The 15,804-nt window shown below is 37.1% G+C and overlaps 1 protein-coding gene across 9 annotated transcripts in view; it reads left to right on the top strand.

The window, feature by feature from the left end:
- Positions 1-15,804, top strand: part of ANKHD1 (ankyrin repeat and KH domain containing 1) — a 182,546-nt gene that overhangs the window by 130,810 nt on the left and 35,932 nt on the right. For 7 of the 9 annotated variants that reach the window (XM_045027030.1, XM_045027032.1, XM_045027031.1 and 4 more), the window contains 4 exons: positions 1,473-2,222; positions 11,697-11,842; positions 12,008-12,119; positions 14,443-14,588. In XM_045027030.1, coding sequence (XP_044882965.1) covers positions 1,473-2,222; positions 11,697-11,842; positions 12,008-12,119; positions 14,443-14,588 — 1,154 coding nt within the window. The remainder of the gene's footprint in view (positions 1-1,472; positions 2,223-11,696; positions 11,843-12,007; positions 12,120-14,442; positions 14,589-15,804) is intronic. The other 2 variants (XM_045027036.1, XM_045027035.1) reach the window with 1 other exon arrangement.

The raw sequence follows: 15,804 nt of genomic DNA, 5'->3' as shown, positions 1-15,804 counted from the left end.
GAAATACAGAAAAGAGTGCTGAATGTTTTTTCTTTTGTACAGCCTTTTAATACACTTCTGTGTGAATCAGCATTATTAATTCTGAATTTTGCTTGCTTTTGATTTTCACCGTAGTATCTAGCTTTCTGCTTTAATGTCAGGTAAAACTTCTCCTTGGATTTGGTAAAGTGCCTTGCTTAAAACAGTTGATGTTAAATACATGTGTTCATCATGAAATCCAGATGACTGAGCAATTCAGCTAGTTTTCTTAAAATGATTTGATATCTTTATGCAGCTATGATTTGTATAGTAAAGCTGAGTTTTTCTTCAACTATATTCTGATCCAGGTAATTTGATTCTTAAATAGTCATGGCTAACACTATAACTTGTATTTTTTTAAATTCCAACTTTTGGTGGAGAATTAGGTTAGCCTGTGTGTAATTTTCAAGTTTTAGCTCTTTAATTAAAACAACTATTTTATTTGTTCAATATATTAAATTACTATTACTATGAAAATTGGTGTCTGATAAAGTAAGCTAAAAGCTTTTCTCCCCTTTTAATTTTTTCATATTAACATTACATTTGGTATCTAAACACTTAGTAGATTTATTCTTGTGAGCCTGCTCAGTTGGAACTATCAGGTAGCAGTGTATAGTTTTTGCTGTTTCTCAAACTGAGGCTTGCCTTCTTGAGGGCTGTGATTGTTTGTAAGCACACATGGAGGTGTGGATGAGGAGGAGGGTGTTTATTTCTTGCTAGATTGGTTTTGAAGAGGGGTTTTAAAATTCTTAACATTGACCAGAGCTGCACCTGTGGTGGTCTCTCCCTGGAGAAGATCAAGCAAGAAATAGGTTAATTTTTCTTTCCATACTCTTACATATAAATGTCCATACTTAATTAAAAATAAGTGCAGGTGATTTGTTTTTTTTTTTTTACGTTTACATTGCCAGGATTCTGATATCTGAACCAAAGGGAGGAATACTATAGCATTTTGGGGCATCTGGTCTAGAAATGAAATACCAATGCATTGTAAAGTTAGTTTCCCTTAAGTATGGACAGCCTTGTTTTTTAACTTCGCTTTTGAAAGTTAGGTCTGTGTAAAAGGGTTTGTCCTGTTGCTGGGTTTATTTTGCTGATTTTTTTCTTCTTAGAGCAAATTTACTCAAACCACTTAGTCAGTAAATTACTAAAACAGCCATGTGCTGCATCCTGTGATTTTGATTTCCTTGATATCCATTGTCATGAGTATGAGAGGGCATTTTAAGCTTAAAATAGCAGTATTACAAGGGACAATTAGGATCAGCATTTAAAATTCCAATTATATTTGTCTTGTGCCAGCTACCTAATATGGAGTGTAGGCTTTAAAAATCTAGTTCATCTTAATATGGTTTGACAGATGTGCAGTTTTAGTTGCAAAGTTTTGGGTTGGGAGAGAGGGGAGGTGTGGGATAACTTCAGCATGGCATTTTTTCAAACATTTTTCATGTGCTTAGGTACATCCAAGCAGAAGTCAAGTTCCCTGCAGGTAGCAGATCAGGACCTACTGCCACCTTTTCACCCATACCAGCCTTTGGAATGCATAGTAGAAGAGACTGAAGGCAAGCTGAATGAACTTGGACAAAGAATTAGTGCTATTGAAAAAGCACAACTTAAATCATTGGAATTAATTCAAGGTGAACCTTTGAATAAAGATAAGATTGAAGAACTTAAAAAGAACAGAGAAGAACAAGTACAGAAGAAGAAGAAAATATTGAAGGAGCTGCAGAAGGTGGAAAGGCAGTTGCAGATGAAAACACAGCAGCAGTTTACCAAAGAATATTTGGAGACCAAAGGTCAGACAGACACACCACTTCCCCTGCAGCAGCAGTGCCCACACACAGGTGTCTTCCCAGAAGTGGAAGGAGATGAGGGTCTACCAGAGGAAAACTTTTCAGAGTTACCTCAGGTTGACACATTCTTGTCTAAAGATGATGAACAACAACAGTCTTCACCACCTGCTGAACAAATAGAGTTTGTCCCTATCCAGGCATTGTCAACACCGCAATGTAATTTTTCCAGTAACTTAGGTTATAATGGGACAGATTCTCTTGACCTTCAGAAAGTATTAGGTAATCAGCAAAATGTAGGACAGCAGCAGCAAATTGCTGGACATGGGCAGGGGCTGTTAGTTCAAGAACCAGACGGATTAATGGTTGCCACTCCAGCACAGACGCTTACCGACACTCTTGATGACCTAATAGCAGGTGGGTTAAGAAATATACATATTTTTGCATTAACTTGTGTGCTCAGTTTCCCTTTCTCTCCTCCCCTCCAAAAAGACATCTTGCGGTTTTCCAATTTGGGAATACTTGCTTAAGAATATTTAATTTCTTATTAGTGCTATTAATCTTTAGACACTTGCAAATTCTAACATGAGGTTTTTTCCCTATCTGTTTTGCCAAATTGCTGAAGACAAAGTGCTAAGCTTCCTTTTATTGGAGACCTATTATAGCAGCCCCTGTAGCCTCATCTTTTTTTATGATACTTTAAGGAAATCTTGTTGTGAGCAATTAGAAGTTGCCATTAGGAAACCTGAAAATGACTAGTTTTTGTTTTAAGTCTTCTATAGAATTTTGCATACATGGATTTACTCAGTGTGGCAGTTGTCTCTGATGAAGTATGAAAACATTTTTTGTCACTTGTACTGACAAATGTACCACTATCTTGTCTGCTGGAAGCATTGATACAGTTTAAACATAGTCTAGACTCTAAATACAGATGCAAGACCATCTGTCCCTTTAGTGCTTATTTATAAAATTGACTCATGTTTTCAGAATAAATTCTAAACATCAGTTGTTAAAGTAATATGATTACTGTTTTACAAAATTTAAAATGTGGCATGCTAGGATCAAATGGTAGTGGACCCACAAGATCAATATGCTACATTGGCTGTCTGGATGAAAAGCAAAAATCAAAACATTCCTGGCCTTGCCAATAAGTGTATGAAGATACAAGTAGAGATGAATCAAGGTTTTCCCCCACATAAGGTTACACTTGCTAGCCACATTCTGGAAAGAGGTATCATCTTTGTGGAGTTCGCTTCAGGTATCTAGCTGAGATTTCTATTTTTTGGTGGAGATGTGAAAGATCTAAATATGTAGCCACAATTATATTCATGGGCAGGTCAATCCTGACTGTCCTGCTTTTAGTTTGTTTGTTTTTTGTTTTTTATCCAGCATCTCTCTCACCTCTTCTCAACTCCTTTCGTCTTTATTCTCCTTTCTCTTTTCCTCTTCAGTTAGTCACTGCCCTGTCCTCTTAATTTCATCTCAAGCTTTTCAGAAATGTCGAATAAGACTTTTTGCTGAGTCTCACAGGAACCTCCAAACTAGTAACTTGCCGATGCTGAGTACATGTATTGGGATGGACAGCAATTTTGCAGTCTTCCCTCAAGCCCTACTGGATACTGTGGGATAGTTGTGATAAGTGTTACAAGATCAACTTCCTCCAGATGGTGATGTATAACTTCATTCAAAGAAACTCTCTAGTATGTGAGGGACAGAGGAATGTAGGTCCTGCTTTCTGACATTTTTGTTGTCCCTTGTTACCCCAAGTCATGTTTCTGCAGAGCATTAGAGATGAGTTAATTTACTTTTTAACAGGAGAAAACCTGGATTATTCTTAAATGTTCTTACTGAAAATCTAATTTGAAACTTCAGAGTACAGTGAGGAAAATCTTGCATTTAATATGTCATTTACAAGAGCTGAATGTTGGGGTTGGATATTATTGCTATAACATGTTCTGTATGTATGTATACCACAAATCTCTAAATGGATCATACAATGTACATTGAAATCCTTAGTAGTCACATTTTAAATCATTGGCTATATGGTCTTCATTTATATATAATGTAACTGCAGTAGCAAAAGGAGAACTTGTAGTGATCAACTCAGTAATAGAATGGAATCTAGCTGGTTTTTATACTAATGTTACTTTGTCTATCTTACATAAAATGTAACTAAATTTCAAAACTTATAACATAAATAGCTGAGTCTTTTAACAGTGAGTTATTTTGTACTTACATTTCCTAAATTTAGTTAGCTTGAAAGTGAAATATGAAACATACAGAATGTTTACTATTTAAAAACCTCAACTTTATTTATATGACAAAGACCTAATGGATATTTTATGTCTAACTGAAAACCCTGTCATTTTGTTCAGAATGTGCAGTATTTAACAGTGACCTACTTATTATCCATTAATATCATAAAACTGATTTACTACAGAGTTCTAACCAATTAAGAATTTTTCTTAATGAAAATTATTTTTTCTATAAAAGTGAAGTTTTTACTTGTATTTCTTTAGATATTGTTAGTGCCAGTTAAATTTAGTAAAGTGCCACAACTATCTTATCTTAATATATTTCCAATAATACAACCATGAGTGGAGTTTAGAAATCCAGCTACATATGTTGTTGCTACTGGTAGTAACAAAATTGTTGCTCCACAAACATGTATTTTCTCCTGATTTTCATAAATGTAAGTTAAACTTCCTGAAGATGATTGGAGAGATTTTAGTTACTTTGCTCTAGTTATCAAGAATCATTATTGTGATACATCTTTTAGTAGATTAAACCCTCAGTCATGGACTCACATCTTATCATGAAGTTACATGCATTTATTTAAAAATCTGCAAAGCTTCTTAAAACATGTTCACCCTAATTTCACATTTTATCCATATTCAAGGTGCTCTTGAACACTGCACCCTGGCAAGTTTGCAGATCAGATTACGGTGCTGTTTTATATGGAAGTTGTTTTGCAGCAGAAAATATGGAAATCAAGAAGTCTTGTATACATAAACCACATTAACAGATGTTTATGTGTAATGGCAATTGCTACCAAGTTCAGTGTTTCTTGAAAGCCTCTTTTTTTTTTTTTTTTAAAGTTGTCTTGGGGAAATCTCCCATGATTACACTACCCCTGGTAGAACTGCACCAGTGATAGCAACTGTGGAAGCATTAGTGTAGAAAAGGTTTCAGCATTTTTACCACTCTGTATGGTAACCCAACTCAAAGCAGGTCTACTTGACACAATGGTAAAAATACTGGCAGTGACTGGGGCCCTGATTACACTAATGCTTCCACTGTCACCAGTGGTAATGCAACAGTGGCAGACTTCTCAAAGGTCGCGTTTAGACAAGGCCTAAGTATTGTAGCATGAACTCTCTCCAAGGAATGTCTTCACTGAGCAATTTAGATATTAAATGTCATCATAACTCATATCGTTATTGGCCAGCCTGGTAGTTTAGTGCATCAATTAAAGGGAACAGGAGTACTTGTGGCACCTAAAGGGAGGCACTACTATGATTCATAGGGCAGCTGGTGTTAGGGGAGGTTTGTTTTGAGTTGTAACTTGGAGTTAGAGGTCTAAATTTCCCTGATTACAAATATAATAGGTAAAAGTTACCCACTCTGTGTATTCACCTTAATGAATTCTGTGATCTTGCATACCATCTGTGCTGTAGTAATTAAGCAGAATTTGGAAAGTTAAGATGAACTCATAAATTCAGAGTGAATGCGATTGAATTATCCTTAATCATAAAGTATAAACTGAATTTCTTTAATAGCTTTATAGAAAGCACACATCTAATTCTGAATCCTTTCACTGATTCTTGCAGGATTTAATTGGATTTTATAAAGGTGAATTAAACTATTACAGTTCTTCAGTGTGTAAAATATTAAGAATTAGTGCTTATTGCATCTTCTGAGACTTGATATGTGAACATAGGTTGACACAATTTTCAGACTTCATTGTACATTACTCCACTGCAGTACAAATTTGGTATACAAGAGGTTACATGCTACGTAATTTGGGGTTTTTTTGTAGTTCATATTGCATGCATGCATACATGGGTAGGTTTCTCAATTAGCCGCATTAAGTTCAAAGCTTTTTGTTGACTTCCTCGGGACAATGATGCATCCATTTGTTGCCAGTTTCTGTATATTGTCAGTTTGTGCTGGTCAGTCACCCTTTTCATTCAAAATACAGACTTTCTGCACCTTGCTTCTGTCTGGAATTCTTTCCCTAGAGAGATTTGGTTGGTGGACTGAATCTGAATTTATAAATGTAAACTTTCAGTTTGCTGAATGCTTGTGTAGTAACTCTGCAAACTTTTTTTTGGCTCTGAAATCCATGCTTGTGAAATGATTCCACAAAATTGATGTGTTAATTTTTATTTCTGGAATCATTATTAAAGATGACTTCTGGGCTACTGCATTATGAAATACATAAGCATTATTCCAAATGGTTGTCACCAGTGTAATCCAAAGTGGGAAATGTTGACGCATAATGTGAAAAGTAACAATTATATACAAACACACTCCTATTTAAAGTAACACTGGTTAAATGTTGTTCAATCTGAACCTAGCAGACAGCTTGTCATTCATTTTAAAAGATTAATAGGTCACAGTATGGTGGTTGATTGCTATAATAGGATTTTAAAATAGTGTGGGATTTTTTTTAATTCCAATAAAAGCTCTTATAAAAGAGACTAGACAATACTGAAATACAAATTTACATTCATGGGAAAAAAACAAAGAAAATGAATCTACATTATTAGTCATATTAGTCATATTACAGTAATATGAGGTATATTTAGTAGTTCATAAATATAGCAGTTGGAGTCTAATTTTACCTTCATACTACAACTGTCAGATCAGCCACAATCTCTCTATTTGCCTTAGCTCCTTTTAATGCTTAAAACGTGTTATGAACCTGGCATTTTGTTCAAGATCATCACACCAGTTTGTTCCTAGTCTGATTCCCTGTAATCAGGTTTCCCAAATTAAAAAATACCAATAATATCTCTAATACTGCGTAGGATTGTTTACTAAAGTTTATTAGTGAAGATTAAAGAAAATACATTTTGTAAAAGTTTTGGGCCTTCATAAATTTACGAATATCTAAATGAAGCCCTACAATCAGAAACGTCATTCAAACTTCAGACTTATTCAGGCAACAAGCTTATTGAATATGTTGTGAATAACAGTACAGGTTGACCAGTACAGGTTGAACTAATCTGGCACTCTGTGGTCCGGCAACATCTGTGGTTAAGCATGTTTTTATCTACTTATTTCCTTGTGCCAGTACAGAAAAATTGTGTAACAACACTATCACTTTGTTATGAAGAGAGCCAGTAAGCCTTGGCTAGATGGCATTGCAAGCATTGTTCTGTTTATTCGCCTCAGCGAGATAAAAATAGAGAAACCCACTCACTACAATATTGACCTCCCGTGGTTGTGCAAATTCTCTGGTTTGGCACCAGTCAGATCCCAAGAACTAAAAACTAGAGAGGTTCAGCCTGTATTCTATAAAAGCATTATCAGTGTATTTTGTAGGGAAGGATCTAAAATCAGTGCAGTCACAAAATAAATATTATATAGAGCCTAAATTGCATGAGGTAAAACTCTTATTTTTAATTATATATATATTGATAACTATATTTAGTTAATCTATATACTTCCTAATGAAATGATAGAAGTGTATTTAATCCTCTAAAGTAAATTGTGTGCCTATATGTCTGTGTTTTGGAAGCAAAGCAGCAAACTTGGCTTCCATGTCACTAAGAGTTTGTGTGTCTGTGCTATCGCCCAGCACCCTGTAACTTTCCATTTCATGAATGGAACATACCTTCTCCAACTGAATCATGCACATTTTCTCAGAGGCCTGTTAAAGATCTGTTCAAACAGATTTTTTGTGGGGGGGACCCTCATTCTCATGGTTCAGTACCGCACAAGTTTACTAAAGTACATCAGTATAGAGCTCTTTCAAGTTTCCTGTTCCATTCATCAGGGATTAAAAATACCAGGGCTACTTTTTGTAATGCTAGGAGTTTGCCCCAGGGGCCTTGAACAAAATATCCCTTTCCCCCATTGTTCAATATTCTGTGCTCCACTAAGTTTGCTGCCCTCCCATTTTGGAGATTGTTGTACTTCAGTGGTAATGTGCAGTTGAAGTGATTTTGCATTCTTCAAGAGTATGCTGAAAATACAAATTTTATGTGAGGTTTATAAACTGGGTTAGAAATTATCCAGAAAAGTGTGACTTTTTTCTGCTTATGAAATGCCACCAAGAAGGGATGAATTTTTCCTCCTGCTCTCGTTCCTCAGTGTAGCAAAGATTTCCCCTAGCTTATAGTGGCATGTATTTTTTTTTTAAAAGATGCCACTAAATCTGTTTTATTCCATCTGAGCATCTATTTTGAAGAATTCCACTTGATCTTTTTGCCTCTAATCCCATTATCTTTTGCCATAGCAATGTAGTTTAAGATTCACACCATCTTTTTAATTTTTGTACACTGTGCTGCTCCTTTACATATTATCTTAATACCATTACTGCAAAGCTGTGCCACAAGTGATAGCCAAAGTGGATATAGTGCTACATGTTCATATTGCTGTTCCTCTGGAACACTGTAGTTTATCTAATACCATAGGTTAGAAACACACTAGGATTTAGTCATTTGAAAATAGCCCTGAACTTTCTGTAGCAAATTGCTAAAATAATTCTTGGGAAGTCAAATAAAGGATATAAACGACTCCTTAAGCAAGTGTTCCTTTTAGTTCAATTGATTTTGGACTTTAAAAAGAAAATGGTGAACTGCTCTCTCATTCCTGCAAAATCCTGATTGGAAGCCAGGTATGGTATGGCCAATCTTTGAGAATGAGTTTCCATGCTCTGCAAGTGAGACCAATAGCTGACCTGCTTTTCTATGGTAATGTTCAGAGTTGTAGACATATTTGACTCTGGGTGTAATATCAGTACTAGCTTAGTTAAATCTGGTCCCATACAAAATATTTTGTTAAGATGTGTTGAGAAATACTTGTGGTATGATGGTCCTTCTTTAAAACATGTAATTGAATATAAAATTTGGCCTTAACAAGCCTACTAATTGCTATTAACATATGTTTGCTATTCAGTGAACTACATCATCTTCAGGATACAATCTTCATAGAGAGGTTATTCTTGAAAGAGTGCAGATTACATTAACAGTTCTCACTGGTCAAATATCAGGTTTGGCAACCAGCCAACAAATGGGGCATCACAACAGGTGTCCAGAAGTTTACAGGAATCTAAAATTTTGCAAACAGTAATTGCCTTTTAGCAATTATTGGGGAGGAAATCAGTTATATCAGATATGTTACAATCTTGGTGGTTAGAGTTGACTTGGAACCAGTATACAGATTTCCATTAATGCACAGAGTTTAACAGCTTTTGTCCTCTGAAGAGATTCAGTCCTGGTCATTTGATTTTTAGATTTTGGTGGATCTGCATTAAAGTTAAATGTAATCTATTACTAAGGAGTCTTAAAAACAAATTAAATGTCCGAAGTACATTCCTTCGTGCTTTTTCCTTTTATTCTCCCTCTCAAAAAAAAAAAAAAAAAAAAGAGGTTGTAAAATGCCTCTTCAGAAGGATGCTATTAGCTTATATTAGGGAAAAATCAGTCCTTAGCTGGATGATTTAGTGTCTTACTGTTTTTTCAAAATACGAATCTTTTTAAATCCACTTAACTTTAGCACTTAATAGTGTTTTGAACATGTAGAGGATTCATTAATGTAAAATTCTGCTTAACACCCTGCTGAGGTAGGTAAGTATTAATGCAGGGGTTCTCAAACTGGGGGTCGGGACCCCTGAGGGGGTTGTGAAGTTATTACATGGGGCGGGAGTGTTGTGAGCTGTCAGCCTCCACCCCAAAGCCCACTTTGCCTCCAGCATTTATAATAGTGTTAAATATATGAAGTGTTTTTAATTTATAAGGGAGGTCACACTCAGAGGCTTGCTATGTGAAAGGGGTCACCGGTACAAAAGTTTGAGAACCACTGTATTAATGCATATTATGTAGATGAAGCATAAGACCTTTGTATCTGGAAATTCATAATACAAACCTGGTGTGTTCACAAGTTGCTTAGCTTTTGAGGTGAAGTGAACTCCATTTGAGGCCAGGTATAATACACTGCTCCTTTTACACTGTAACTAAACTTCATTGCTCACCTTTGACTCATGCACTGGAATGTGAGTCCTAACACTAAACTGAATGCCTTTGGGACTGTAACTGAAAACTTCTATCTCAAAAGCTTGGTTTTTACTTTTTTTTTAAACAAGTTATCCTGGCTTTAAGAACTCTGTTTGGGTTCTTTTAAAATCTGCTCCACTTGAACATATCATTTGTATTTCATATACCTATAACCAAACATCAGAATGTATTCTCACTAAATGATGGGTGTGTCCTACTGTTTCTGATCTTTCCAGTAATTTAACCTTTATCCTGTGTCATTAATTGATACTGTTTTCATTCAGTGGTTTAATTTTAAATCCTTTCCATTAGTGAATAACAATTCATGGTAAAACTGCTGGAGTTTCTGTTAGAAAACATTCTTATCGCATTTTCGTTTCTCTTCCATCTTCCATTACTACAGAGAATATTGGCACTGAAAAAAAAAATTCCTGCTGCTTATTCCCCACCTGAACTCATCATGAACCTCTGTCATTATAATTACTTGCTCCGGAAATACTATAAAACATTACATGCTTTTGATTAATTTTGCACTCTTACTGGTTAGAACAAATCAATTGTTTCTCTAACTGGCCAGAGCAATTAGCGTACAATACAGAAATCTGGTAGTGCTGTGAGATGCAAATTTTGATGTCCAGAAGTGGTTTTCATACCAGTTTTTTTATTCTCTAGATCTTGTCTTTTATATTATAATAAAGGGTATTGAAATTTTTCAACTAGAAACAAGGTCATTAGGGAGCTTTCCTGTCCATCTGATTCATGTCAGAGTCCTTCAAATTTTTTTGGATCTTCCCTTCAAAAATACCATGTAGTGATGATCCATCAGTGTGCTGTGAGGCCGAGACTGAGCTCTGACCCTAAAAAATACTCATCATGGTGTTTCTGGCCTTTCTGCTATTTGTTCATAGTCTTTTAATTTTAACACTGTATGTAAATATAGCTAATTCTTAGTTACGAACCTCAGTTCAAATTGTGGAAAATTTAGAAAATAAAATCTCACTATTTGTATGTGTTTAAACTAACAGTCTTTAAGTGGAGATGGAATTTTGCAGCCCTGTCGTGAAAAGCTGCGTCACAACACGCACAATTTTAGGGAAAGGAAATACTTAAATTGTCTATATGCCTGTCTTGTTGACTGCCATCTTCCTATTTTTTCCTCTGTTAATTTGTTGTAGCCAGAATTATTCCTGGAACTCACTTTTACTCTTCTCGCTTTAGTTGTCTTACCTAGAAAATTAATGAAAGTGCTTACTACACTTTATATGAAATAGTTCTGAGTTCTGATGTATTCCTTGTTTCCTAACTTTTAGATTATGCTTTTATCATAAATCCTTTACAATTGTCTGCCTAGAATGAACATTGAACTGTCACTGCTGAGGTTACAATATTAGATAATTTATTATCTTCATGGTTGTGTGTAGAGAAATCATTTGCTGATTAATCTATTAAAATAAGCTTTCTGACCCAAACACAGTTTGGACGTAACACTTGCATTATATTCTACAAATTACATTAAATAGCATAATTTTTTCCAGAGACATTTAAAACTAAACGTTTTTTAGAAAATGCATTCTTATAATATTAAGATTCTATAGTACAGTATTTTTTTCCATTTAAAGTGCTCAATTCTCAAGAGTGGAATAACAGTGTTAATGTTGTTTTTCAGCTGTGAATAGCAGAGTGCCCACTGGCTCCACTAGTTCCTCACACACTACGGAATCCCCTACACCCGAGCCCTGTACACAGACACCAAGCAATGTTGGCTCTCAGTCTGTGCTCCCCATGTATCCTTCGGTTGATATTGATGCACATGTAAGTAATTTGGCTACAGATTTATCTGATTTACTCTGACTTGTTTTAAAATTTAAAATAAAATGTCAGTCTAGCAGTAATGTGCTTTTAAAAAGTTGACCGTGTTCTGTGCTAAAAACACTTCCCATTTACAAATGTCAACTTCTTTTTCTCCCCACCATGAAGACGGAGAGTAATCACGACACTGCACTGACCCTTGCATGTGCAGGAGGTCATGAAGAGCTTGTGTCTGTATTGATAGCACGAGGTGCCAATATTGAACACAGAGACAAGAAGGGTAAGCTACCAAAAAATAAAAAAATCCCTACAATTTGAGCTCAAAGTTCATGTTAAAATGGGATTGAGTGCTCCATTCGTCTCAGTGGGTGTTCTCATTCCCTCCCTCCCTCATCCTCCAATCCCCACGACTGTGCTTGTGAGCCTGTGCTGTGCACCAAGCATGCCCATTCTCAGCTCCTCACCCTGGTCCCAGTACTGCATGCTTTGAGCATGCCTACTCTCAGTTCCACATCCAGAGGGGCAGGGCTTCTCTAGATGCCAGCTCACACAGGTGTGTGCGGGGATGCAGCTCAGGCCCCATCCTCCCCAAGGGGCAGAGCATCCTCAAATCCTGGTGTGCGAACAAAGGATAGTTGGGAGAGCAGCTCAGAGTCTCCAGATCCCAGCTTTCATGTTGGGGGTCTTGCAGAGCCATTCAAACCCTCTGAGAAGGATTGGGGCCCCCAGATCTTTGTGCACATGCACAGGAGAGGCGAATGTAGGATTAACAGCCCCCCTCCCCTTTCTCTGCCACAAATCTTCTCCCTTCCCCTACAACCCATTCTAATTTATTCCCCTTCCTTCACTCTCCCAGCCCCCACACCACCAGCATTGCTCCCACAAAGTCATTTTCCTTCACTGCTCTGACCCCACTGTTCCATAGTTCCCTACCTGTGCACCAAAAAAAAGTTACAAGCATCCAACAATATTATGAGTGCCTCATGTTAGTAAGCTCTTTATCAGGAACATGTGCCTTGATTATAAGCACACACAGGTCCCTTGTTCAGGAAACATGATTACAAAATCCTAACTGCCTTTCATCTTCCCTCTAGTTAATCAATGCTAATTGATTAATCAGTGCTGGTGCGCAGCTATGCTAATACCCAGTGTGAAAAAGTAGCAACATGCCCAGCAGCCATTATTGGGTATCTGCATAGAGCATGTATAATGTATTATCTTTCAGAAAATAGTTAAAGCTCCTTCTAAATTAGCTGTACAAATTAGCAGGTGCATATTTCCCAAAAGTAAAAAAAACAAAAACCAGCCTCTTAACAGAGATGGCTAGTAGCACTGTGCCACAGATCATTCTCAGCTTTCAGCCAAGGGAAGGGTTTGAATTTACAATGTGTGAGGGTAGCTAAGATTGTGATCATAGCACGTCTCCTTGGACCACCAAATTTCTGTGACAGTGTGCTCGTTGCAAACCCTCTTGTTGAGGCTTGCTGCATGTGTGCATGTCAATTTCTTTGGCTGATGCATGTTTTTAGCATATACTGTTATAGGGAGCCAAACTCTTCCTTTAATAACATTTTTCAGTATTGCTCCCCCAAAAGTGGCAGTGGGTATCATGCACTAAAGTTATAAGAATCTGTTGACTGTGAAATGTCTTTTGTGGGGGCTGTATCTGAGGAACCCCTTAATTAAATGACCCCAAATTTGGGCCACTAGCTGTGCCCATCATCCCCATGAGGCACAGCAAGTTTTAAGACGATTTGAATAAGAATGTGGATGTTAGAGCTCTTCGAAGAGTCAGCCTTCAAACAAAGCTCTTCTCAACCTCAATAATAGCAGAGTTGTCAATGTGCTATAATACAGTATCCTAAGACTCTATTGGGATACATTTGGAATTAATCTTCTTGTCTGTGGATAGGGCCGCACCAAATTCATGATCCATTTTGGTCATAGTCATAGGATTTTTAAAAATTTTAAATTTCATGATTTCAGCTATTTAAATCTGAAATTTCACAGTGTTGTAAATGTAGGGCTCTTGACCCAAAAAGGAGTTGTGGAATTGCTACCCTTACTTCTGTGCCGCTGCTGCTGGCAGCAGTGCTAGGCAGCTGAAGAATGGTGGCTGCTGGCTGGGAGCCCAGATCTGAAGGCAGAGCTGCCACCAGCAGCAGTGCAGAAGTAAGGATGGCATGGTATGGTATTGCCACCCTTACTTCTTCGTTGCTGCCTGTACAGCTGGGCCCTCAGCCAGCAGCCACCACACTCCAAATGCCCAGCTCTGAAGGTGACAGCACAGAAGTAAGGATGGCAATACCGTGACCCCCTAAAATAATCTTGCGACCCCCATGCAACTCCCTTTTGAGTCAGGACATCCAGTTTGAGTGAAATCTCTACAGTATAAGGTAAAAGCACATAAAAGACCAGATTTCATGGTCTGCGACATGTTTTTCATGGCCACGAATTTGGTAGGGCCCTATCTATGGATGATCATTCTGATATTTGACCCAGATATTTGTTGAATTAATCCATTCGTACATACTTTCCGGCTTGCTATTAATTATATTTGAGTTTTTCAGAGCTGCTTCTAATTGTGATTCTTTTTGGATTAGGTTTTACACCACTTATTCTGGCTGCAACTGCTGGACATGTTGGTGTAGTAGAAATTCTTTTAGACAAAGGTGGAGATATAGAAGCACAGTCTGAGCGCACAAAGGACACTCCGCTTTCACTGGCATGCTCTGGTGGACGCCAAGAGGTACAAATATCTTGCTTACTATTTCTTCTGTAGGTTTTAAGTTGGTGTGTAAATTACTGTGTTCATTTCTTGTTCTTTACCCTTAAATTAATATTTTCATTTTACTAAAAAAGTCTCTAAACTTCAGGAATTGGTAGCTCTCTTGTCCCCGGAGAAGACAAGGGAATTAACTTTGCCTTGTTTATACAGCCCCACCATTGCAGCCCTTCACTACAGATTGGAGCCATTCGTCTATCCAATTTTCGTAATATAGTCTGTGAAAATCCTCAATTGGATGGGGGAGGAAGAAGGCTATTAAGCAATTCAGGGTACCCAGTCAGTCCTATCTTGCATCCTGCCCACCTGCATAGTAAGTGAAGGGGCATTCTTTGCAGTACTCCCAACTCAGAGAGAGATCAGGACCAGAAACTAAACTTGTCTTACACATACACAGCCTTCCAGAACACTAACACTAGACTAGCAGATATTTCTATTTTGACTTGTAAGTAGATGCAATGTAGACCTGACTCTCAGAAGGTAGAACTATTTTTTAAACTACTTTTAAATTGAGCTTTTCACTTTTGCTTCTAAGATGTTCAGTCTTACCTGCTTATGTCAAAGGCAGAGAAACTTGGAATAAAACACGGGAAACTATAGTAGCACAAATGTACACATGAAAAATGCCATGATTGCAGGAGATGATAAATGTAGTAATTGGCAAGAAAATGAGGAGGCTTGTAAAGGGGAGGCGTGAGTGGGAGAAATGCCCTTCCTCCGCCGTTCCCTCTCCTCCCTTAACTTCTATCATGATTTGGGCATCCTTATACTTTTTGTTGGAAAGATTGTGCAACACAAACATAATCAAAATTGACTTAAGATTCACTTTTTCATTCAAGTTGTGGGAGGCACTGAAAGGGAAACCCTCACAAATTTCAACTATATCAGACTTCCTAAGAACAGGATATGTCCTAAATCTCAGACCTCCATTCAGAGGAAGAGATTCCCTTAAAGGCTTGTAACTTCAGTTAGATAAAGTAATCCTTTTGGAGGAAAAGTGCTGCATTGACACAACCCACACAGACTGTCTTATGAATAGGATTAACTGCTGGCTCTATACAGTGCATAAGTAAAATTAAAGATCCTACAGGGGTTTGAATGTGTGTTAGCCATTATCCAGGAAGTAGCAGAAAATTAAGGCCCAGTATTCCTTTCACACTTTTTTCATGCTGTACATTTC

Source organism: Mauremys mutica, chromosome 8, assembly GCF_020497125.1.
Source record: "Mauremys mutica isolate MM-2020 ecotype Southern chromosome 8, ASM2049712v1, whole genome shotgun sequence".
NCBI classification, from domain to species: domain Eukaryota; kingdom Metazoa; phylum Chordata; order Testudines; family Geoemydidae; genus Mauremys; species Mauremys mutica.
Note: the sequence above shows the minus strand (reverse complement) of the source record. Positions and strands in the feature narration are given on the sequence as shown.